The 27,005-nt window shown below is 43.8% G+C and overlaps 1 protein-coding gene across 1 annotated transcript in view; it reads right to left on the bottom strand.

The window, feature by feature from the left end:
* Positions 1-27,005, bottom strand: part of vta1 (vesicle (multivesicular body) trafficking 1) — a 167,930-nt gene that overhangs the window by 22,433 nt on the left and 118,492 nt on the right. Inside the window, exons 5-6 of the mRNA XM_078405455.1 lie at positions 23,734-23,842; positions 15,352-15,543 (exon numbers count right to left, since the gene is read on the bottom strand). Of these exons, the coding sequence (XP_078261581.1) occupies positions 15,352-15,543; positions 23,734-23,842 (301 nt within the window). The remainder of the gene's footprint in view (positions 1-15,351; positions 15,544-23,733; positions 23,843-27,005) is intronic.

Raw genomic sequence — 27,005 nt, 5'->3', positions numbered from 1 at the left:
GAGTAAGAGTAAAAATGCAGAAACAGAGCAGACAGGACACAGTTGAGGGCTCCAACCACAACAGTTGGGGAAACCATATTTAGGATATCTCAAATGTCCTGGAGTAAAAAGCCTCTTCGTGGTGGCAGATGCTGCAGAAAAGATGACAAAATTCAGACTAAAGGAAAGAGAAAGGATGGGAAGAGGTGTAGTCAAGCTAGCTCAAGCGAGTCAATAGGTTTGTTAGAGCCATCAGTAGATAGGCTGTCCCTTGTGATGGAGACAGAAAAATTGAGGAGTGCAATTTTACGGGAACTGCTTGCATGGGATTCCCACATACCTGCCTGCCTTAGTGGTAGAAGTCAAAGGTTAGGAGGTGCTGAGGGAATAGGCTGGACGATTAATTGCAGTTGATTGTGTAGCTAGTACACACTGCAGCCACTGTACATGATTGGTTGAGGGAAACAACATTGATGGGATGCCAATAAAGTGGGCTGCTATCACTGGATGACGTTACGCTTAAGAGTTGGTACTGTATTTATCTAGGTAAGTGGAAAAATATTCAGTCACACTGCTGATTTATGCTTGCAGATAGTGCAAATGTCTTCAGGGAGTCAGTAGGCGAAACAGTCAATGCAGGATACCTGGCCTCTGATTCTTCTTGTATCCATGGTGTTTATTTGTTCCATCCAGTTGGGTTTTTGCGAATGGTGACTTTCCTCTCAGCCACCCCCCCCCCCCCCCCCCCCCCCGTCACCAATTCCAAATGTATGGTAGTTGTTGGAGACAGTCATTGCCTGGTGCATGTCTGACACAATATTACTTGCAATATCACCATACCTTGTCAATTATCACCTATATATGGTGAATGGAAGAGACAAAGTCTTTGATGTTCCACCTTTTACTATAGGACAGATTGCAATAATGTGCTGGAGCAGACAATTTCCTTTCCCCTTAGTCTGAGTCTGAAGAAAGGTCTCGACCTGAAACGTCACCTATTCCTTTCCTCCAGAGATGCTGCCTGACCCGCTGAGTTACCCAAACTTTTTGTGTCTATCTTTGGTTTAAATCAACATCCGCAGTTCCTTCCTACACAATTAAACTGTAATGTTTGCTGAATTGGAAAATCCACCTAGAGAGTTCTGCCAATTAATCCATTCTATTTTGCGGTGAGACTTTGCTATTGTTGTAGCTAATTTGACAGAATGTACCAGGGAAACCAATTTATTGCAATTATGACAGGAAATAATTCCCCCATGTGAGTTTTGCAATATTTTGTTCAGATGGAAAACATTAAAGTATCTAATAAAGAAGTTTGCTGTTGGAACAAACAAAGAGCTGATTAAAACAGAAGATAAGTTCAATTAGCTTTAGCACACTTATTCATATAGACAATAGACAATAGGTGCAGGAGTAGGCCATTCAGCCCTTCGAGCCAGCACCGCCATTCAATGCGATCATGGCTGATCACTATCAATCAGTACCCCGTTCCTGCCTTCTCCCCATACCCCCTCACTCCGCTATCCTTAAGAGCTCTATCCAGCTCTCTCTTGAAAGCATCGAACGAACTGGCCTCCACTGCCTTCTGAGGCAGAGAATTCCACACCTTCACCACCCTCTGACTGAAAAAGTTCTTCCTCATCTCCGTTCTAAATGGCCTACCCCTTATTCTCAAACTGTGGCCCCTTGTTCTGGACTCCCCCAACATTGGGAACATGTTATCTGCCTCTAATGTGTCCAATCCCCTAATTATCTTATATGTTTCAATAAGATCCCCCCTCATCCTTCTAAATTCCAGTGTATACAAGCCCAATCGCTCCAGCCTTTCAACATACGACAGTCCCGCCATTCCGGGAATTAATCTAGTGAACCTACGCTGCACGCCCTCCATAGCAAGAATATCCTTCCTCAAATTTGGAGACCAAAACTGCACACAGTACTCCAGGTGCGGTCTCACCAGGGCCCGGTACAACTGTAGAAGGACCTCTTTGCTCCTATACTCAACTCCTCTTGTTACGAAGGCCAACATTCCATTGGCTTTCTTCACTGCCTGCTGAACCTGCATGCTTCCTTTCATTGACTGATGCACTAGGACACCCAGATCTCGTTGAACTCCCCCTCCTCCTAACTTGACACCATTCAGATAATAATCTGCCTTTCTATTCTTACTTCCAAAGTGAATAACCTCACACTTATCTACATTAAACTGCATCTGCCATGTATCCGCCCACTCACACAACCTGTCCAGGTCACCCTGCAGCCTTATTGCATCTTCCTCACAATTCACACTACCCCCCAACTTAGTATCATCTGCAAATTTGCTAATGGTACTTTTAATCCCTTCGTCTAAGTCATTAATGTATATCGTAAATAGCTGGGGTCCCAGCACCGAACCTTGCGGTACCCCACTGGTCACTGCCTGCCATTCCGAAAGGGACCCATTTATCCCCACTCTTTGCTTTCTGTCTGGGCTCTGGCTGACTAACTCAGCACAGCACAGCACAGGAGCCAAGTTTTGACTACCACATATTTGTCAGCACGGGCTTACTCCTGCCAACACATGGATTGGATCCCATTACCTCCGTCTCTTCCCCTATCAACCCAGCCACTCTACTCAACCTCTGATAGATATTCCTCATTCCTTTGATATTCCTCATTTATAAATCTCTTCTTGAGATTTCTGGCTCCTTAACATAGAAAATAGGTGCAGGAGGAGGCCATTCGGCCCTTCGAGCCAGCACCGCCATTCATTGTGATCATGGCCGATCGTCCACAATCAATAACCCATGCCTGCCTTTTCCCCATATCCCTTGATTCCACTAGCCCTTAGAGCTCTATCTAACTCTCTTAAATCCTTCCAGTGATTTGGCCTCCACTGCCCTTTGTGGCAGAGAATTCCACAAATTCACAACTCTCTGGGTGAAAAAGTTTCTTCTCACCTCAGTTTTAAACGGCCTCCCCTTTATTCTAAGACTGTGGCTCTTGGTTCTGGACTCACCCAACATTGGGAACATTTTTCCTGCATCTAGCTTGTCCAGTCCTTTTATAATTTTATAAGTTTCTATAAGATCCTTTCTCAACCTTCTAAACTCCAGTGACAAAGCATGGCACATACAAAGTTGACACAGGCGAGCGGGATTTTATGACAGACAGATGGTTGGAACAGTCAGAGATAAAAAGATGGGGCCAAGGGGAGGGATGTGAGAAAGAGAAGAGGGTGTACATGGGGGAGAAAAGAGGAGGGGGCTGGTTAATTAGAGGTTACTTAAAATGGGAGGTCAATGTTCGTACCGCTGCATTGTAAACTACCCAAGCGGAATATGAGGTGTTGTTACTCCAGTTTGCGGGTGGGCTCATTCTGGCAATGGAGGCAGCTCAGACCAGAAAGGTCAGTATGGAAATGGGGAGTGGAGTTAAAATGGTTAGCAACCGGGAGATCCAGTAGATCTCGGCAGGCCGAGCGCAAGTGTTCAGCGAAATGGTTACAGAGTCTATGCTTGGACTTGCCAATGTACAGGAGGAGGCCACTATCGGGAACCCTGGATGCAATAGTTGAGGTTAGAGGAGGTGCACGTGAACCTCTTTCTCACCTTGAAATGACGGCTGGGGTTCCTGGATGGAGATGAGGGAGGAGGTATAGCGACAGGCATTACATCTCCTGTGATTTCAGGGCAAAGTATCTGGGGAGGGGGTGGTTTGGGTAGGAGGGGATGTGTAAATCAAGGGGATTTTGGTAGGAGGGGATGTAGAAATCTTACCACTACATTTGTACTTCTACATTTGTAGGTTTGTATTTCGGTCTTGAGATCACTACACCCAACCCTGCACTGTCACTGAGTGGCATTCCTTCTGCAATAGATCAAGGCTCAGGAATGCTGACAATGATGACCACAGTTTGGTGGGTACACCATTTCCCCAACCGGCCCCTGCTTACACACAGTCACATGGTGAAGTCTCATTTTATGAGCAAAACCACAGAGGTTCATAGAACCTTCATAATTAAATATTCTCCTCCTACTCCACCACCCCCCCCCCCCCCCCCTCCAACCCCAACTTCTCCTTAACAACTTATTGATTTACAAGCATCAGATGATACATTTTAAAAAAAACCTTGTTGCTTTCCCTGGCCTCTAGTCACTAAAACTACATCCTGAACTTTTTTCCTCCCGATCTAATTGCTGAGAACTGCATTGATTAATGATGAAATTCATCATCACCATCAGGGCTTTAGCATAGCTAGTGTGTCTGAAAGTGGACACAGTATGCACACAGTGTTCCTATATTCTGAAAGATGGCTTACCTACAACTGGCAACCTAAAGTACTGGATGTCTACCATTTAAACCGTCTCTATAAAATTCTCTGAATCTGCTGGAAAGATAAACAAACCAAAATGAGCATCAGCTCCCAGACCAACATTACATGTGGTTCTAATTGCAGTCAACTGGCCCAAATTAGCTAGCAGCATTGTTTGCATGTCTCGCACCAAACTCTTGACACAGGAACAGTACCCCGAGCTCTTTAATGGCTAAAGAAGACAAAACGTGCTGGAGTAACTCAGCAGGCCAGGCAGTATCTCTGAAGAATGCGGATAGGTGACGTTTCGGGTTGGGATGCTCCTTCAAACGGCGTGAAGAACACTTAAATCTGCTGGTGACAATAATATTTCTATATTTTTTAAATAACTGAATGATATTGGAAATGTCCAGGTGATGAAAAGTTGCTATATCACTGCTTGTCTTTTTACTGACCCCATCAATGGGGCAGAATCATAGAGCCATACAGCTCAATGATCTTGTACATCTCAATAAGGTCACCGCTCAGCCTCCTAAGCTTCAAAGAAAAATATCCCAGCCTATCTAACCTCACCCTATAATTCAATTTCGCAAGCCTGGAGAATTTCTTTTGTATCCTTTCCAACTAAATGACATCCTTCCTATAGTTGGGCAACTATAACCCACAAATCACCAATTTCACCATGATACAGCTGTATCATGATGTCCCAACTTTTATAATCAATACCCGTCCTAATGAAGGCAAGTGTGTCAAAAGCCCTCTTCACCACATAGTCCACCAGATAGCAAGACATTCAAAGGAGAGTCAGTAGATGGTGTTTACTTAGATTTTTAGAAAGCCTTTGATAAGGTGCCACACGTTAGGCTGCTTCGGAAGATGAGAGCCCAGGGTATCAAAGGGGAGATACTACCATGGAGAGCAAGTTGGCTGGATGGCAGAAGATAAAGAGTGGCAATAAAGGGGGCTTTTACTGGTTGTCTGTGCCTGTGACTCGTGGAGCTACTCTTTATGTTCTTTATTAATGATTTGGACGAGGGGATTGAAGGCTTTGTGACAGAGTTTACGGATGATACGAAAATAAGTGGAGGAGCAGGTAGCGAAGGAAAAGCAGGGACTCTGCAAAAGGACTTGGATAGGTTGGGAGAGTGGGCAGAGAAGTGGCAGATAGAATATATAGTGTAGCAAAGTGTGGAGTCATGCATTTTGGTAGAAGGAATAAAGGCGTAGACTCTTTTCAAAATGGCATGAGAATCCAGAAATCGGAGGTGCAAAGGAACTTGGGAGTGCTGGTGCAGGATTCCCAAAAAGTTAATCTGCAAGTCGAATCGGTAGAAAGAAAGCAAACTCAATGCTAGCATTTATTTCAAGTCAGCTTGTACACAAAAACAGGGATGTAATGTTGAGGCCCAATAAGGCACTCGTAAGGCCGCATTTGGAATATTGTGAGCAATTTTGGGCACCATATCTGAGGAAGGAAGTGCTGGCTCTGAACAGGGTCCAGAGGAGGTTTACAAGAATGATCCCAGGAATTAGTAGTTAACACATGATAAGCATTTGACGACACTGGGCCTGTACTTGCTGGAGTTTAGAAGAATGAGGGGGGGGGGGGGTCCTCATTGAAACGTACAGAATAGTGAAAGGCTTGGATTGAGTGGATATGGAGAGGATGTTTCCATTAGTGGGAGAGTCTAGAACTAGAGGACAAAGCCTCAGACAAAGGATGTTCTTTTAGGAAGATGAAGAGAAATTTATTTCGTCAGAGGGTGGTGAATCTGTGGATTTTTTTGCCACAGAAGGCTGTAGAGGCCAAGACAGTGAATATTTTTAAGGCAGAGACAGATAGATTCTTAATTAGTACAGGTGTCAGAGGTTATGGGGAGAAGGCAGGAGAATGGGGTTAGGAGGGAGAGATAGATCAGCCTTGATTGAATGGCGGAGTAGACTTGATGGGCCGAATGGCCTAATTCTACTCCTATTCCTTAAGACTCCTCAAATTTAGGGAACCATGCACCCGTAGTCCCAGCTTTCTGTGTTTTGTTACATTGTCCAGGGCTCTAACATTTACTGTGCAAAGTCTGGTTTGATATACCAATGTGCAACACAACGCCTCACACTTGTCAGGCTTAAATTCAATTTATTATTCCTTAGCATGCCTTCCTATTCGATTTAGAACGTGGTAAACTTAGCTACCTTTCCTCTTTAATTACTGCACCACCAATTTTGGTGTTATCTGGTGATTTAATAATAATGTTAATACATTGCCATCCAAACTGCTCACGTAGATAACAAACTATGGTGTCCTAGTGCATCAGTCACTGAAAGGAAGCATGCAGGTACAGCAGGCAGTGAAGAAAGCCAATGGAATGTTGGCCTTCGTAACAAGAGGAGTTGAGTATAGGAGCAAAGAGGTCCTTCTACAGTTGTACCGGGCCCTGGTGAGACCGCACCTGGAGTACTGTGTGCAGTTTTGGTCTCCAAATTTGAGGAAGGATATTCTTGCTATTGAGGGCGTGCAGCGTAGGTTCACTAGGTTGATTCCCGGAATGGCGGGACTGTCGTATGTTGAAAGGCTGGAGCAATTAGGCTTGTATACACTGGAATTTAGAAGGATGAGGGGGGATCCTATTGAAACATATAAGATAATTAGGGGATTGGACACATTAGAGGCAGGAAACATGTTCCCAATGTTGGGGGAGTCCAGAACAAGGGGCCACAGTTTAAGAATAAGGGGTAGGCCATTTAGAACGGAGATGAGGAAGAACTTTTTCAGTCAGAGAGTGGTGAAGGTGTGGAATTCTCTGCCTCAGAAGGCAGTGGAGGCCAGTTCGTTGGATGCTTTCAAGAGAGAGCTGGATAGAGCTCTTAAGGATAGCGGAGTGAGGGGGTATGGGGAGAAGGCAGGAACGGGGTACTGATTGAGAGTGATCAGCCATGATCGCATTGAATGGCGGTGCTGGCTCGAAGGGCTGAATGGCCTACTCCTGCACCTATTGTCTATTGTCTATTGTCAAACAGCATGGATGCAATATACTGGATGGATGGCTCGTTTAAGAACGCTTGCTGCATTTTCTCGAGTGGAAATTTCTCAGAATGCATAATGTACCAAGAAGCTTTATGCCCACTCAGCAGAAGAGTTGCAATGTTGTATTACTCTCAGCTGAACACCATATTGCAAAGCGCAGACACAAGACGCATTGTCTGAATGGATGACCTACTCCAAGAAATATGACTATTTTATAACAGCAGTCAACTTTGTACAGCAAATTGCGAGCTTTCTTCACATGGTTAACATGACATATGGCAGCTTGTGAGAGGGGAGGGGAAAACAATACAACCCATTCCTCTACTCTGAGTCAGCCTGTTTCAAATTATTGATGATTAAGCATGTTACGTAGTGCTCATTTTTCAATTTGCTGTGTGTGTACACATGCTCACTTCAAACTAACCAGGGCAAAGCAAAAGTTTGCATTCTCAGGAGTTTATATCAGGCATATAACCAATTTAAACAAGGGCAGAATTAAGTAAACGCTAAAGGAAACTATCAGTTCCATTTCTGATAATACAGTTGATTGTTGACAGATGGCAAGAATTACATCATAGATTTTCAAACTGGGGTCCCCTGATGTGATGAGGGAATTAAAGAATTTTGCTGACTTGAACCTAAGTTACCCACATGGTGCACCTTTAACCCTCATAGAAGGCTACACCCACTAAAAGTTGCCTGCAACTGATAGTTTTGGATGAGTATCCATTATTAACTTTGTCTGAATGCATCTTGTGTCAACCTCGCTACTTCTGTTTCCCTTAGTTTAACAATGCATATTCCCTACAACTTTATTTTTCCTTGTTAGCTGGTCATGTTTCCTTTGAAACTAGGATAGATGGGTCAGAATTGTCTTTAATTCGAAGGGAAGGAGTGTTACTTTTGTGGCTAATATAGCGGATTCTTTATAGCACTTTTGGTTTTCCAATCTGATCCGGTCTAAGTATACCGAGAAGCCATCCATGTAATTCCATACTTTTGCCCACTTCCCAAATATACATATTCACATGTACAATGGTCAAAGCAGGGAACCATTCAGCCCATTGAGACAATGCCAGTAACCACACACCAATAAGTCCCACTCTCCTACCTTCCCTCCATAGTCTTATTAATCTTTTCCTTTCAGATATATTTCCAGGTTCCTTGTGAAATTCACAATTGAATCTGTCTTCGTATTGCCACTGGCAGTGCATTCCAGATCCGACCTACTCGTGTAACAAACATTTTTGGCACATCACTTTGGTTCTTTTGCCAGTCACCTCCAAAATTTATACTCCCAAGATCTTGACCACTCTGCCAATGGAAACTTTAATCTCTATTTAGTGAGTACACTGCATGATTTTAAATACCTCTTTCAAATCTCTGTTTAGTTTCCTGCATTCCAAGAAAACAACCCCACCTTATATCCAGATAACTAATGTTCCCCATACCATTTGTGACAACAATTCTATTAGTTATTAAATAGTTGTGATTTTTTTCCATGTTAAAGTCCTAAATTGGGGCAAACCTAATTTTAATGCTGTAAGATAGGAACTTGCAAAAGCTGGGCAAAGAAACAAAGTGCTGGAGGAATTCAGCAGGTCAGGCTGCATCTGTGGAGAAAATGAACAGATGACGTTGCAGGTCTGGTCCCTTCTTCAGACTGATGAAGTTGGGGGGAGAAAGCTGGAAAAGTGTGCTTAGGACAAAACCTGGCAAGTAATCGGTGCGAGAGTGGGGGGTGTGCGAGAGAGAGTGGGGGGTTTGCAAGAGAGAGTGGCGGGGGAGGGGCAAGAGAAAGCGGAGGTGGTGATTGAGAGCGGGTGGGGAGGACAGAGAGAGCGGGGAGAGGGGCAGAAAGAGAGTGGGGGGGAGAAAAGCAGGGGGAGAAAAGAGGGAGAGAGAGTCATGGTGAAAGAGAGAGTCAGGGAGAGAAAAGATGGGAAAACGAGAGAGGGAGAGGATCATGGGTGTATTGTAACAGCTGTTTGCAGAGACCACTGATGGAGGTCGTTCCTCCACCCAGCTGCAGATGGCACAGAACATAGGAAATCCAAGAGGAATGGGAAGTCAGCATATATTTTGTTTTAATTTTAATGTATTCGACCAGAAAGATAAATTCCAAACTCAACTGAAAGTTTGTTTTCTGTCCCGGAGGAATTTGAAGTCAGCATTGTAAGGAATTAAAATCCTTCCCTTCTTAGTGGTTCCCACCCTGCTAAAGCTGGCTTTTCATTCTTGGGAATGGAATGTTTCTCATATTATGAACATTAGCACCAGACATTTCCAAACGATGTCATCCTCGACAGCTTGTGAGTGCAAGATGCAGAATAAGCCACCCCGTGTACCGCCCACCAATAGATCCAACCTCAGTGGACACCAGCTCCCATTGCACAGATTGTTACCTTTCCACAGTTCACATTTATGAGCGCAGAGGCAAATGTGATGCTTCCAAGTGGAGCCTAGCACTGGGGAAGAGCTAGTATTAACTATGTTCAAATGCCTCAACCGCAGACCTTATCTCCAAACACAGCAAAACTCTCACACAGGAGCTCGGACGTAAGTCAGGAGTGATTGGACCAGGGGGAATAGGGTGGGCGAGGTAAGTAGAAATGATTTCAGTGGGGCAGGAGCAGGCAGAAACAATGGGTCTGCCATCATGTCACTAAGCACTTACATCGTGACCATACCTTGACGCAATCTATGTGTCCCGATTCTTTCCACTAATACCTGGCTCTACTCTGAGGACCAACTTCCTCCCTGTCCTCAGCCCCACCCAGTCAGTTTGTCAGCAAAGTGATCAACTGACTCGTTTTCTCCAGAGACAACAAATCCGTCCACACCAACGCGATATGCAGATGATCTAAAGTCTCCTTGATTCTCCCTGTAAGAGATATGCAGTCAGACTCCCACTCAGCTTGGTGAACTGAAATTTTCTTTTCATAAATTCTGCCTAACCTGCTGAGTACATTCAGCATCCGCTGCTTTGATCACACATTCCCAGCATCTGCACAATGTTTACTTCTCCAATCTGCATCACATAGTGAGAAGATAGAACAACTAAGTACAGCACAGAAACGGCCCCTTTGGCCCACAATGTTTTCAGAAAGCCTTCAACAAGGACCCACATAGGAGATTAGTGGGCAAAATTAGAGCACATGGTATTGGGGGTAGGGTACTGACATGGATAGAAAATTGGTTGGCAGACAGAAAGCAAAGAATGGGGATAAATGGGTCCCTTTCAGAATGGCAGGCAGTGACTAGTGGGGTACCGCAAGGCTCGGTGTTGGAACCGCAGCTATTTACAATATACATTAATGACTTGGATGAAGGGATTAAAAGTGACATTAGCAAATTTTCAGATGATACAAAGCTGGGTGATAGTATGAACTGTGAGGAAGATTTTATGAGGTTGCAGGGTGACTTGGGACAGGTTGTGTGAGTGGGCGGATGCATGGCAGATGCAGTTTAATGTGGATAAGTGTGAGGTTATCCACTTTGGTGGTAAGAATAGGAAGGCAGATTATTATCTGAATGGTGTCAAGTTAGGAAAAGGGAGCGTGCAACGAGATCTGGGTGTCCTAGTGCATCAGTCACTGAAAGGAAGCATACAGGTACAGCAGGCAGTGAAGAAAGCCAATGGAATGTTGGCCTTCATAACAAAAGGAGTTGAGTATAGGAGCAAAGAGGTCCTTCTGCAGTTGTACAGGGCCTGAGTGAGACCGCACCTGGAGTACTGTGTGCAGTTTTGGTCTCCAAATTTGAGGAAGGATATTCTTGCTATTGAGGGCGTGCAGCGTAGGTTTACCAGCTTAATTCCCGGAATGGCGGGACTGTCATATGTTGAAAGTCTGGAGGGACTATGCTTGTATACACTGGAATTTAGAAGGATGAGAGGGGATCTTATCGAAACATATAAGATTATTAAGGGGTTGGACACGTTAGAAGCAGGAAACATGTTCCCAATGTTGGGGGAGTCCAGAACAAGGGGCCACAGTTTAAGAATAAGGGGTAGGCCAGTTAGAACGGAGACGAGGAAAAACGTTTTCAGTCAGAGAGTTGTAAATCTGTGGAATTCTCTGCCTCAGAAGGCAGTGGAGGCTAATTCTCTGAATGCATTCAAGAGAGAGCTAGATAGAGCTCTTAAGGATAGCGGAGTCAGGGGGTATGGGGAGAAGGCAGGAAGGGGTACTGATTGAGAATGATCAGCCATGATCACATTGAATGCTGGTGCTGGCTCGAAGGGCCGAATGGCCTATTCCTGCATCTATTGTTTTGTGCTGAACAGGATGACAAGATAAACTAATCTCATCTACCTGTACGTGATCCATATCCCTCCATATCCATGTGCCTATCTAAAAGCTGCTTGGACGCCACCATTGTATCTGCCTCCATCACCACCCCTGGCATCATGTTCCAGACGCCCATTACCCTCTCGGCTAAAAATTTGTCTCGCACTACTTCTTTAAACTTTGCCCCTTTCACATGAAAACTATGGCCTTGAGTCCTAGTCATTTCCACGCTTTTTGTTTTGTTTTCCCATTTTCATCCTTTTGGTTCTATTCTTTTCAGAACATCTTTAATTGCTACCCTTTTGTCTGCCTGCACCTAAACATAATATTGTTTCTCAGAGTTCCCAACAAACTGATACATTCCCTTTGATCTCTCCACCCTTCCCTCCAACTGAAATCATGCTTGATTTCTGTCACAGTTATGATGAATGGTCATCACTTTCTATGATGGCACGGTTGGGTCCCTTGTAGAGCATTAAGGTGGCTAAGTCCCGTGACTGCCCGAATCTATCTCTAGTTATCATGAGGGACGAGAGAGGAGATTGCTGGGGCTTTGACGACGGCAAGATGGCCACCGATTGGGGAGTAGCCAATGTTGGTCAAAATCTACTAAATTATTAGTTGCTGATCCTCACATCAGTGACAGGGAAGCTATTAAGATTCCTAGGGATAGGATTCACTTATATTTGAAAGGGAATGTGCTGATTTGGGACAGTCAGCATGCTTTTGTCTGCAGCAGATCATTTCTTACAAACTTAAAAGTTTTTTTGAGAACGTGATAAAGGTGATTGATGAAAGTCGATGTGATCTCCATGGACATTGGCAAGGTATTTGACACAATTCCTCATGGTAGGCTGATCCAGAAGATTAAAATGCATGGAACCCACCGTGACTTAGTAACTAGCAAGATAATTACCAAGAAAACATAGAAAAAATTCATATAAAAATAGTGTAATGATGGAAGGGTGTTATTTTGGCTGGAAGTCTGTGCCAGTGATGTTCCACAGGGATCTGCTCTGGCACCTCTGTTGTTTGTTATATAAATAAATGATCTGGATTAAAACATAGATGGGCTGGTAAGTAAATTTGCTGACGACACAAACATTGATGGTATCGTGGACAGTGAAGAAGGCTGTCGCAAGGATTATTTGCAGATATAGGTGGAGAAATGGCGCATGGAGTTTAATCTGTGTAAATGCAAGGTATTGTACTTTCAGAGATCATAGAAACAGAAAATAGGTGCAGGAGGAGGCCATTCAGCCCTTCGAGCCAGCACCATCATTCATTGTGATCATGGCTGATCGTCCCCAATCAATAACCCGTGACTGCCTTCTTCCCATATCCCTTGATTCCACTAGCCCATAGAGCTCTATCTAACTCGCTCTTAAATCTATCCAGTGATTTGGCTTCCACTGCCCTCTGTCGCAGAGAATTCCACAAATTCACAAATCTCTGGGTGATTCCACAAATTCACAACTCTCTGGGTGATTCCACAAATTCACACCTCTCTGGGTGATTCCACAAATTCACAACTCTCTGGGAGATCAAATGCATACAGTCTGTGGCAGGCTCCCTTAACAGCATTGATGTACAAAAGGATCTTGGGGTCCAAGTCCATAGCTCCTTGACAGTAAAAACACAAGTGGTAGAGTAGTACAGAAGGCATACGGTATGCTGCCTTCATCAGTCAGGTGACTGAGTATAAAAGTCAGAAAGTCATGTTGCAACTTTATTAAACTTTGCGCAGGAGTTCTGGTTGCTCCATTACAGGAAGAATGTGCAGGCTTTGCAAAGAATGCAGAGGTTTAGCAGGATGCTGCTTAGATTAGAGGCATAAACTATAAGGAAAGATTGGAGAAATTTCAACCATTTTCTCTGAAGTGTCGGAGGCTGTGGGGAACCACAATAGAGGTTTATAATTATGAGGCATAGATTGGGTACATGGTCAGAATCCTTTGTCCACGATTGAAATGTTAAATATTAGGTGACATAGCTTTAAAGTGAGATGGAGAAAGTTTAACGGACATTTGCAAGATAAGTATTGTTTTTACACAGAGCGGTAGGTGCCTGGAAGAAGCCGCCAGGCGGAAGCAAATACAACAGTGGCATTTAAGAGTGTTTTAGAGAGGCACATGAATATGTAGACTATAGACAATAGGTGCAGGAGGAGGCCATTCGGCCCTTCGACCCAGCACCGTCATTCAATGTGATCATGGCTGATCATTCTCAATCAGTACCCCGTTCCTGCCTTCTCCCCATACCCCCTGACTCCGCTATTCTTAAGAGCTCTATCTAGCTCTCTCTTGAATGCATTCAGAGAATTGGCCTCCACTGCCTTCTGAGGCAGAGAATTCCATAGATTCACAACTCTCTGACTGAAAAAGTTTTTCTTCATCTCAGTTCTAAATGGCCCACCCCTTATTCTTAAACTGTGGCCCCTTGTTCTGGACTCCCCCAACATTGGGAACATGTTTCCTGCCACTAACGTGTCCAACCCCATAATAATCTTATACGTTCGATAAGATCCCCTCTCATCCTTCTAAATTCCAGTGTATACAAGCCTAGTCGCTCCAGTCTTTCAACATATGACAGTCCCGCCATTCCGGGAATTAACCTAGTAAACCTACGCTGCACGCCCTCAATAGCAAGAATATCCTTCCTCAAATTTGGAGACCAAATTTGGAGACCACACAGTACTCCAGGTGCGGTCTCACTAGGGCCCTGTACAACTGCAGAAGGACCTCTTTGCTCCTATACTCAACTCCCCTTGTTATGAAGGCCAACATTCCATTGGCTTTCTTCACTGCCTGCTGTACCTGCATGCTTCCTTTCAGTGATTGATGCACTAGGACACCCAGATCTCGTTGTACGTCCCCTTTTCCTAACTTGACACCATTCAGATAATACTCTGCCTTCCTATTCTTACCACCAAAGTGTAGCAAACGTAGGTTTATGGATCATGTGCAGGCAAAGGGAAGAGTTTAATTTGGCATCAAGATCTACACAGACATTGTGGCTCACAGATCTACAACAATATATTCTTAGCCGTCTGGTATCCATGGGGAATGAGGGGTGCCAGTTGCATGGATATGCTGGTTGAAGGAGCAATTTTCTTAAAAATATGACAATACATCATATACCAGCGTTCTGTGCATAAACCTTTGAATGAACTGCCAGACAATATGTCAACCCCATACCCTTTTAAATTACTTTTGCACTGTAATTCTATATCTTAAAACTAACCAGGATTAATGGAAAAATAAATCAAGCGAATGACTACATCGCATGAAGTGCCAAATCTTCCAAGAAGATTTTGCTGCAATTCACCCTACAGCTGCAGTTTCCTTAATTATAAACTTAAATAGCTTTGTCTTTTCACATTTACTTTGAAATAAAATGTGCTTTTAGAGAATTTTACTACATTTCTCAATATTCTTAGAAATGTTTGTCAGTTTTGTGAGAATCCCAGTTGCATAAATACAGAGGTGGAGTAATGAGGAAAATAAGTGTGTAGAATATAGTGTTACAACATTGATAGGAAGCTTTAAATAAACACTTGATAGCACCAGGTTTCACAGCTCGCGGGTGAGGTTTTGCGTTTCTGGACCCCACCACTTGCCGTTCAAGAAAATCATAGATACCCACAGTTTCCAGTCGCATAAATACAAGTCAGGCATTGTGTCGTGAGTGAGCAGCCTTGTGTCTGCTCCAGATGCTACCTGCTCCTTTTAAGCCTTCATTCTCTGCATCACATTATACCATACCTGAGGTGCTGGGCACTTCGGCTGGAGTATTGGCTGGAGCGTGGGCACCAGGAGGAATATGAATGGTTGAGAAGTTTGATGGAGGGTGATCAGCAGTTGGGGTCTGAACGGGGGAGAGGTCAGACGATGGCACGTCTGCATCAGGATTATTGGAGGCAGAAGACTGTGGAAGAGAATCATCATCCTCGTTCTCTGCAAACAAATGATGCATTTGGTTAACAATCATTTCAATACAATAGAGTTCTTAAATTATTTAAAATTATTATGCTAGCTAGATCTAGTTGGTCTAATATGTATTCTTCTTCCGTTTGAGGCAGCAGAAATTATGTGACGCCCTCCATGCACTGTAGCCAGTGCAATGTGCTGTTGTCGAAGGCCGTGAGGTGGAGGATAGCTGCGCTGTTTGCTGGTCTGCTCCACACACGCAGGCTGCTGATGAACGCAACCCCCAACGATGCATGTTGGCGTTGAACCGGCCGACCCCTGTGCGGAGCCGGTTCAGGACGACCCACTCTTTGCGGGGCATGTCCGAGCCGGGTGGGGCTGTGGTGTTCGGTGTGACAGTGAATTGAGGAGGTCGCGAAGTCTGTTCCCAGCTGGTTCTCCATGCTCCTAGTATGTATTAAATTATATATGTAAGTCTAATATGTATTAAGAATAGCAACTGGACACAGGCCCTCCTCCGATGCTGATGCAGATATAGCAAAGTGCCATTCAGACATTGGAACTTGAGCCACTATTAATTTTCACATCAGTCTAAGGTGTTTCCATGTATGTGCCTCCAATGCAAGATCAATACATTGAAAAGTTAACCCTGTTTCACACTCCATGGCTGCTGGATGACAAGCTGAATATTTTCAGCATTTTTTAATTTCAGATTTCCAGTATCCGCAGAAATGAATGGTCAATTCCTGTTCCGTAATTTCTCTCCCTTGTGTCTGAGTAATTCTTCCTGTTTAAGAAAACATTTTGTTTAATTCTACCCAAAATGATGTTTTTAAATTAACAGAAAGGAGGTGTAAGGTGTGGCATGGTCACAACTGGACACAGTACCATTGTGGCACTATCAACAGCTTCCATCTGGTTTATTATTCTACCCCACAGTTATCGGAAGTCAAGGAACCAGAGCCAATATTGGCTTCAAAGATATATTCTCTGAGAACTTAAAAACAAACTAAAATAAATCTAAAACACTGGAAATTAATAAAATAAAATCCATTTTACATGTCGGTCACAATGGCTGTACTTATGGAATTTATTCTTCAAAAAACAAACTCTAATACTCCAATACTAATCTCGAATGAAGATTTGCATTTGTCATTAGATTTTAAAAAACATAAAAAGGTACATATAAAGTTTAAATCAACGATCTCATTAATCTGCAAATATTCTTAAATGCAGGTATGTACAATTTTTAAAATGCTGTTCAAGAAGGTAAGTCTTTTGAGTAATAAATCAAATTCCTTATGCTTCTCTAAGCTTTGTTTTTTAATACCCTTTAGATTTAGTAATGCACTGGTATTGGAATTTGTTTATTTCCGTCACGTGTACTAAGATGCAGTTGGAGAAATGAGGAACTGCAGATGCTGGTTTATACCAAAGATAGACACAAAGTGCTGAAGTAACTCAGCGGGTCAGGCAGCATCTCAGGAGAAAAGGTAAGGGTGATGTTTCAGGTCGGAATCCTTCTTCAGACTGGCAGTAGGGGGGGTATCTTAGTTCTGCTAGGAGGAAGAGAGTGTTCGTAGAGGGAAATTCGTTGGGTTTTTGTTCGAGGAAGAAGCGACAGGCTTAAGGCCTTCCTGGTGGAGGCAGAGGTGCAGAGGGACTGAATGTCCATGGTAAAGATGAGTGAACGGGGGCCTGGAAACCAAAGGTTGTTAAAGAGTTAAAAGAAGGGCATGCGAGGTGTCCTGGACGAAGATGGGCAAAGGGGGATAAGATAGAATCAATGTAAATTTGGTGGTACATGCCTTCGTTTTTGCATCTGCTCCCCAATATGAGAGGGGAGAGAGAAAGTTGCCTTGGCAGCTGCAATGGGAAGAAGAAGCAAACAAAGGAGATTTCTGCATAAGATTTTGTTTACTCTCAACAGAATTTTGTTTTTACTTGTTTTCTCAATTCCAATCTCAGTATGGTGCACTCCGGAAGCTCATCCTGTAGGGCTGCAGATGATTGACATATGTAATTCCCCCAGGGATTCAAAACCATAATCCCTTATCATCCTTCAATGCAAACATGATGACTCGAGAGAGAGCCAATTTGCCATAAGCAGACAAATAAACAGAGTCAAAATTAAAATAATCCAGTAAATAACAACATCAGATCTTTTTAAGCACCCTGCTGACTCTCAAAGCAGAAAAGTCAAAGAGAAAAATTTAATAGAGCTAGCAAAAATGAGAGGTTAAGATTGTGTGGACAAGGTGAAACTATTTCCACTGGCTTGAGGAATGTTGATCAGAATATACGGCTGTAATTGCAGAACAGTGAAAGAGAAGATGAGAGGAAATTTAATGAAAATATCGCAAGTAGGGTTGTTGTATGTAGTTGCCCAAGAGGGTGGACATTTAAGTGCAACATTAAACTGGGATTTGGAAAGTTACTTTAAAAATTACACTTTGAAGGGACTAAATGGATAGGTCTTTCACAAGGATATCTAAAGAATGGTCAATAATTGGTTCTGCCAGAAATGCCCACGTTGCACGGCCAGATTGGAAAATAGAAGGGGCACAGGAATAATTGGCTGCTGTGCTGCATACGGTTCATCTGCCACAGACTTACACAAGCAAATCCACGAGGTATTTAGGGATCTGGGACCTCATGGCAAAGCTATCTGCACATTCTTGGGAAAATACAGCTCATAATTTGCCTAATGTCAGTAACAGCTGCTCAGAAGGATGTCCCGCAGAAAGTTCCCAACATGTAAACAAGAGGACTCAGAATCTATGTTAATGGCAGAGGTTGCACAGCTCTACATACTCTGCTTCAATGCAGACTTTTCTCCCATTCCATTTGACTTATTCATTAATTTCCTCTACTTGCTAATGGAAAAGGCGACATGACTTGCAGGCAATGCCTTCAAACAACGGAGTTCTTGTAGTGGCAAAAAGTCAAAGTGAGTTAGAAAGCCTTTTGCAAAGACTTTGTGAGCAGACATCATTAGCATTTGGTATTTGGCTCTGCCCTTCTCACGTTGAAACGGACTGTTTCTCTGCAGTTGACACAATTTATAACGATATGCCAATGTCAGTAACTGTGACAACGTATCAGAGAAGGATTCAAATAATATATCTTGACCAGCTCCATCAGCCATCATTATTTTGAAACAAAAACAGAAAATGGTGGGGACACTCAGCAGGTCAGGAAGCAGTGACGACAGAGAAAAAAAGAGTGATTTCAGTTCTATGATGAGGTGGTTAATTGAATCACCAGTATGACATTGGATCCGTCCTATATCAGACATCCCCTTTGTTTTCCCCTTTGTGACTTGATGCCACAACATCAAATACGTTAGATACACTGGTTTCTCCAACCAATGATTACCCATCAACTCATTGTTTCAGATTATTTTGTTATCATACAGCAGTAATTGGGGGCTTGCTGTGCAGATGTTGGCTGTCATATTTTCTGCAATGCCACAATGATATTTCAAAAAGTACTTAATTGGCAGTTAACTGCTATGAGATATCGTGGTGTTATGAGGGAGTTTCTAAAATTTATTTCATTGTGCTATGTAATTTGGCACATTCCCAAAATTTAGCAAAGGTCGTGATGCAGGGAATTCCATTTGCAGGGTTTCCAATGCAGCTCTATGAAGGGACTGTTTTGGTTTGAAATGTTCCAATAACATTGAAGTATTTTTGAGTTGCAGCACAAGATTTATTGCACTTCACTTTTCCAACCATCCCAAAGTTTCCCCCCTGAAGCTGGCAGAATGCTTTCTTGTACCAGATATTTTCACAGATGTGCAGATTCACTTGAAGTAAAATTGTGGCCCAGCAAACATAAGCTCTGTACAACCCGATGACAGAAATCAAATGAAAAATGTTGCAGTTGCTGGAACTCTGAGACATAAATCAAAACCATTGCTAACACTACAGAGATCTACCACCATTTGTGGAGAGATATACAGTGATGAGTTGTGATCAAAAGGTCAGTGGCCTAAAACATTAACTCTTTCTCAGTCCAAAATGCTGCCTGACCCAAGAGCTGTCTGACATTTGTTGCATTTACTTGCAAATTACAGATTCTGTTAATGAACAATCTCACAAATTTGCATAAATCTTGGCTGAAAATGGAGGCCATATTTTTTTGTTTAACAAAGCCAAAATGTTGCCATTAAAAAAAACCTCAAACCAGCATCAAGGTAACCCATTAATTGCGTCTCTACTGCCACAAGATATGAAATATATCAATGCAAACCCTCATTTCTTGTTTATAGTTTCTATTTAATTTAGCTATTTGGCTCCATCTTATAATTTCTCATGCAATCAATGACTGCCTCAGCAAGAAGCCTCACAGGGTGTACTATCCAGCAATCTTTCCTGTCATGATGTGCAGCAAAATATACATTTAGTAAATGTGGTTTCTCCTCTGCTTTCATGGATGGATCCCTCACATGCATCTCCTCTGTGTCCCGTTATTCTGCTCTTGCTCCCCCTTCACCCAGATAGAACAAGGATAAAGCTTCCTTGGTCCTCACCTTTCACACCACCAGCCTCTGAGACCCAACACATCCTCCTCCGATATTTCCATCACCTCCAACGTGATCTCATCACCAGGCACATTTTCCCAGCTTCATCCCTTTCTGCCTTCTACAGAGACCATGCCCTCTGCAACTCCTTGGTTCACTCATCCCTTCCCACCCAAACCATCCTCTCTCTGGGTCCTTCCCCTGCAACTGCAGGAGATGTCCCTACACCTGAACTGAACAAACCTCCTTCCTGGCGTCCATCCAGGGACTCCAGGAGTCCTTCCAGATGTGAAAGATGTTCGTATGCACCTCCTCTAACCTCTCTACCACCTCTGGTGTTCACGATATAGCCTCATGTACATCGGTGAGACCCAGCGTAGACTCAGTGACTGTTTCCACAAGCACTTGCGCTCAGTCCGTCAAGGTCTACTGGGCTCCCAGTTGCTAACCATTTAAACTCTCCTTTCACTCCCATATTGACCTTTCTGTCCTGGGTCTACTCTACTGCCAGGGTGAGGCCACACGCAAACTGGAGGAACACCACCTTGTATTTTGCTTGGGTAAATTACAACTCAACGGTATGAACATTGAATTCCTCAATTTTAGGTGATCTGTAACAAACCCGCTCCTTCCCCTTTCGCCCCGCACATCTACCTTTCTTCTCTCCCATGCCCCACCTGGACTTGCACCGATTTCTCTGCTCCCCCTTTCCCCACATACCTTACTTTGGCTTCACAACTCCTCAATCCTTTTGTCTCAAACTTTCTGTTTTTCATCTCTGGCCTTTGTCCAACTGTCTGCTGATCAACCCCCACCCTGGTCTCTTCCAGCTTTCATTCCATCCCCTACAATTAGTCTGAAGAATGGTCCCGACTCCTATCCATGTCTGCCAGGAATACTGCCTGACCCGCTGAGTTACTTCAGCACTGTCTTTTTTTTCTTAAAATCAAGCTTTTTTGGTTTTTGCAGGGTAATTAGTCATCCTCATATTGCCTCTTTCTCAGAGATGCCACTCCATGCAAACTCATTGTGCAGGAAATGCAGATGGATTTGCTACCCCTGTCATGCAGAATCTATGGAGAGTTAAGCAGCTGCAATGTCCGGAACTCTGTGTAGCCGATAATCACTTTACTTCAGTATTTTGTGGCATGAATAGAAGAAATATTTCATCTTTTTACATACATTCATCTCAAGTGAAATAAACGGATCCTTTTCAGAATGGCAGGCAGTGGCGAGTGGAGTGCCGCAAGGCTCGGTGTTGGGGCCGCAACTGTTTACCATATATATTAATGATTTGGATGAAGGAATTAGAAGCGAGTTTGCAGATGACACAAAGCTAGGTGGCAGTGTGAACTGCGAAGAGGATGTTAGGAGGTTGCAGGGTGACCTGGACAGATTGAGTGAGTGGGCAGATGCAGTATAATGTAGATAAATGTGAGGTTATCCACTTTGGCAGCAAAAACAAGGAGGCAGATTATTATCTCAATGGTGTCGATCAGCGGAACCGCCTTCGGATCAACGCGGGGAAAACCAGCGAGATGGTGGTGGATTTCCGCAGGCGCAGCCACGTCCCCCCGACACCGGTGAACATCCAGGGAATGGACATCGAGAGAGTGGACTCTTATAAGTACCTGAGTGTTTACCTTAACAATAAACTTGACTGGACGGAAAATATCAATGCACTGTACAAAAAGGGCCAGAGCAGACTTTACCTACTGAGGAGACTCAGGTCCTTTGGAGTGCAGGCGGCACTCCTAAGGACCTTCTACAACATTGTGGTGGCACCATCCATTTTCTATGGAGTAGTCTGCTGGAGCAGCAGCATCTCAGCAGCGGAGGGGAAGAGACGACAAGCTGATCAGGAAGGCCAGCTCTGTCCTGGGTTGCCCGCTCGATTCAGTACAGGCAGTGGGAGAGAGGAGGATGATGGCAAAGATAACATTGCTGCAAGACACTGTCACTGCACTGAGTAGCTCCTTCAGTGACAGACTCCTTCACCCCAAGTGTGTGAAGGAGAGATACCGGAGGTCCTTCCTTCCTTCCCACTGCTGTGAGACTGCACAACCAGCGCTATTCCCAGCGCACCAGTCAACAGGCCAGTTAACAGACAGTAAAAAAAACAGTAAATGATGACAATTATCCTTATCTTTATTTTTATTTATAATGAATGTCTCTTGCTATCCACTTTGCTGCTGTAACACTGCAAATTTCCCCGGTGTGGGACAAATAAAGGAATATATCTATATACTAAAACTCTGTTTATTTGTTTGTTTGTTCCTGAACTACAGCCAAAACGGTACACAATAGCGCGACAATTTTAGGCCCACCTTAGTCGCCATCGTCCCTTTGGTGTTAATGGAAGGAGTTTCATTGAAATCAGTGTTATATTTTTTAAGTTATTCACATTTTAAAGTTTAAATCTATCTCCTAGGGGGGGAGGGAGGATAGGGGGGGGTGGGGAAGGGGAGGAGGGGGGGAAGGGATGGAAGGGGGGAAAGGGAAGGGATGGAAGGGGGGAAAGGGAAGGGAGGGAAGGGGGGAGGAGGGAAGGGAGGAGGAGGAGGGAACTGGAGGGGGGAGGGGACTGGAGGGGGAGGGGAGTGGGGAGGGGAGAGGGGAGAGGGGAGAGGGGGGGGAGGGGAGGGGAGGGGAGGGGAGGGGAGGGGAGGGGGGAGGGGAGGGGAGGGGAGGGGAGGGGAGGGGAGGGGAGGGGAGGGGAGGGGAGGGGAGGGGAGGGGAGGGGAGGGGAGGGGAGGGGAGGGGAGGGGAGGGGAGGGGAGGGGAGGGGAGGGGAGGGTGCTGCACCAATGCAGGAGAGGTTTGGGCCCAACGAGCCCACTTGATCTAGTTATTATATTATTATTAGGCAAGGGGGAAGTGCAGCGAGACCTGGGTGTCCTTGTATACCAGTCACTGAAAGTAAGCATGCAGGTACAGCAGGCAGCGAAGAAAGCTAATGGTATGTAGGGCTTCATAACGAGAGGATTTGAGTAGAGGAGCAAAGAGGTCCTTCTGCAGTTGTATAGGGCTCTGGTGAGACCACATCTGGAGAATTGTGTGCAGTTTTGGTCTCCTAATTTGAGGAAGGACGTCCTTGCTATTGAGGCAGTGCAGTATAGATTCACAAGGTTAATCCCTGGGATGGAGGGACTGTCATATGAGGAAAGATTGGAAAGACTGGGGTGGTATTCACTGGAGTTTAGAAGGATGAGAGGAGATCTTATAGAGACGTATACAATTATAAAAGAACTGGACAAGCTAGATGCAGGTAAAATGTTCCCAATGTTGGGGGAGTCCAGAACCAGGGGCCACAGTCTAAGAATAAAGGGGAGGCCATTTAAAACTGAGGTGAGAAGAAACCTTTTCACCCAGAGAGTTGTGAATTTGTGGAATTCTCTGCCACAGAAAGCAGTGGAGGCCAATTCACTGGATGAATTTAATAGAGAGTTAGATAGAGGTCTAGGGGCTAGTGGAATCAAGGGATATGGGGAGAAGGCAGGCACAGGTCACTGATTGTAGATGATCAGCTATGATCAGCTATCACGATGAATGGCGGTGCTGGCTCGAAGGGCCAAATGGCCTCCTACTGCACCTATTTTCAATGTTTGTATGTTTCTAAGTGGTACCAGTTAAATTCTGCGTTGTTTTATCGTCTACTTGTACTGAAGTACCAAAAAAATGATTCTTACCAAATTCTGTTTCCATTCCCATTGGTCCTGAATTGGGAGTTTCCCCATTTTTCAAGCAGTTGTGGATATAGGCTGCTTTCCACTTTGCATATTTCCGGTGTTGAATGTTCTAATATAGAGGGGAAAAAACAATAATTAAATCATTCATATGTTGGTAATCAAAAAAAATGGTTCAGCAAAATTAAAGGAACATGACCTGCACAACATATTCATACAACCTATAGGCGGCACGGTGGCGCAGCTGTAGAGTTGCTGCCTTACAGCGCTTGCAGCGCCAGAGACCCGGGTTCGATCCCGACTGCGGGTGTTGCCTATATGGAGTTTGTACGTTCTCCCAGAAGATTTCTCCGAGATCTTCGATTTCCTCCCACAGTCCAAAGACGTACAGGTATGTAGGTAAATTGGCTTGGTATAAGTGTAAATTGTCCCTAGTCTGTGTAGGATAGTGTTAATGTGAGGGGATTACTGATCGGTGTGGACTCAGTGGGCCAAAGATTCTGCACTGTATCTCTAAACCAAACTTCCACTCCCATTAAAAGCGATTTTTACAATCTTGTTTATTTTTTCAAAAGTCTTTATACTGAACATGTACAACTGCCAGATCCAAACTTTGAACACAATATTACTCATACATTAATAGACCAGGATTAAATCTGCGGCAGGGAATTACTTAATGCATTAGTCACTATATAACTTTCTTGCCAGCCCTTCAGACCAAAACCAAGTAAGTCGAAGCATAACAAGCATAATACCTGCAATGTATCCACTTAGAACTGTTTATTTTATATGTTAGCATTGGGTAATAAGGCTCAGGGGCATTGAAACAAACTTAAAGCTGGATTCGGGCAGAGAACACAAAATCAGAATCTAAATCCCCTGGAAACAAAATAATTAACGCCAGAACAAGAGTGATGTGATTTCATAACATCAGTTTGACAACATCCCAGTGGTGTGTTCATAATTCTCACAACTTCCTCCTGGAGCCTTTCAGATTCAGTGTGCGGTCAAGGTTACGTGGCTAGTTTACTTCAATTTTAGCATGTTCCTTTCAGTATTTTAGTCATCCTACAAGCCAAATGGGGCTGCAGAAAGAGTTTGGCATTGCACTGTTCAACACAGGTACTGACCTCTCCATAGCTCTGGGATCAACAGAAAATGCTGTATCAAAAATGCAGCTAATATCATTAGTGACCCACACCATCTTGGTCACATTGTCATCTCACTGCTACCATTGGGGAGGTGGTACAAGAGCCTGAGAAACATTACCTTCAAGTTGAAGAGTAGCCCCTTGTCATCAACCATCAGACTCTTGAACCACCCTTCACAATCCTAACCCTACCTCTGCACTGAACTATGTACTTCAGGTTTTACTATTATTGTCTGCTTACCTAGTATAACTGATAATTTATAGACACAAGAAATTGCAGATGCTGGTTTACAAAAAAAGAGACAAAGTTCTAGAGTAACGTAGCTCCTCTGGAGAACATAGATAGGCGGCGTTTCGGGTCGGGACCCTTCCTCAGCACTTATATCTCAATAGCTATTACATTTTTGTATCATTGATTATTGCACATTTATTTGCTGTATTATTGGATTCAATCTGCTCATAAAGTTGCAGCATGTAAGCATTTCATTGTTTCGAACCCAATCCATATGACAATAAAAACACTCTTCTAAATGAATGCTGTAAAACTTTCGCATGTTGTGGGTAACTATAGGGAATTGGTACATTCGACAGCCAAGAAGTATAACGTTATTTGATCTGCAAATTACACTGATATGAAAAGTCCCAGTGTCACAGTTAAACTAAACTCAAGAACAAGATATTATAAGAGATGATGATAAGCTTTGCCAAAGAAATGGGCATTCATTTTTTAAATTGGATAGAAAAGTGGAGGAAGAGAGATTTAGGGAAAGAGCTTTGCAGAAGGCTGATGGCGCAACCATGTGACTAAGTGAAAAGTGGAATCATAAAAACAGTAACAGACGGAGGATTAAAGAAAGGTACAGAGAGATCAGCTGAGTAAAGTTACATAGGGAGTTGAACATGAGGTTTTGAATTCTGAATTTGAAGCACTCAGGGTGGAAGAGCAACTCAAGGTTAGAGAGCACGTTGCTGATTGACACAATGTGCTGGAGTAAGTCAGCGGATCCTCCTTGGTCATCTGTTGCTTTGTTCTGGCCTTTTCTTACCTCCAGTTCCCTCCCCTCCACTTTCAGTCTGAATAAGGGTCTAGACCCGAAATGTCAACTCATCCTTTTTTTCCCCAAAGATGCTGCGTGGCTCGCTGAGTTACTCCACACGTTGTCATCTTTGGTGTAAACCAGCATCTGCAGTTCATTTCTACACATTGCCGATTGTTACCTGATGCAATCGAAGGTATCACAAAATGCTGGAGTAACTCAGCAGGTCAGGCAGCATCTAGGAGAGAAGGAATGGTTGATGTTTCGGGTCGAGACCCTTCTTCAGACCTGATGAAGAAGGGTCTATTTTCGTGCAAAAACTTGGATGAGCTGGAGCATATTCATGGTGGAGGATCAGAGGCCAGTCAGGAGGTCACAATGATCTCATTTAGATATGGCACAGAAATGACATCTTTCCGGTATACTTGGCAACTAGAATTGCACATAGTACTCCAAGTGTGGTCTCACCAAGATCACTTTGCTGCAGCTTTATCCTCAATACCTTTCCCAATGAAGGCAAATGTGCCAAATGCCTTCTTCACCACCCTGCCCACCTGACTTGCCACTTTCAAGGAACCATTCATCTATACTTGCAAAATTCTGCAACACTCTCCAGGGCTCTACCAAAGTGCACACCTCAAGGTTGTCTGAGTTAAATTTCATTTGTTATTGTTGGCCTATCATCGCAACTGATCTCAGACCTTCCTCACTATCCACCAAATCACCAATTTTAGTGTCATTTGTAAATTTACTACCAAACACTAACTACATTGCAATCCAAATCGTTAATGTATGTAAAAAATGACAGTGGACCAGCAACCAGTAGTGGCACTCCACTGGTCACAGATCTCCAGTAAAAAGAACAACCCTCGACAACTACTTATTTACTCCTTCCCTCAAGCCATTTTGAATACTATTGGCTAGCTCACCTTTGAGTCCATATGAACTAGCCTTCCAGACAAACCCCATTGTGTGAACTAGGATGCCCTCATGTTGTATAGCACAATTGGTGAGGCCGGTGTGAGCCATGCCGCTGTAAAACAGAGCATACAGCACACGGAATTGAAGCAATTAAATTCAGTGATGAT

The sequence above is a fragment of the Rhinoraja longicauda genome, chromosome 9 (assembly GCF_053455715.1).
Source record: "Rhinoraja longicauda isolate Sanriku21f chromosome 9, sRhiLon1.1, whole genome shotgun sequence".
NCBI classification, from domain to species: Eukaryota; Metazoa; Chordata; class Chondrichthyes; order Rajiformes; family Arhynchobatidae; genus Rhinoraja; species Rhinoraja longicauda.
This window is presented reverse-complemented; position numbering and strand designations above follow the sequence as displayed.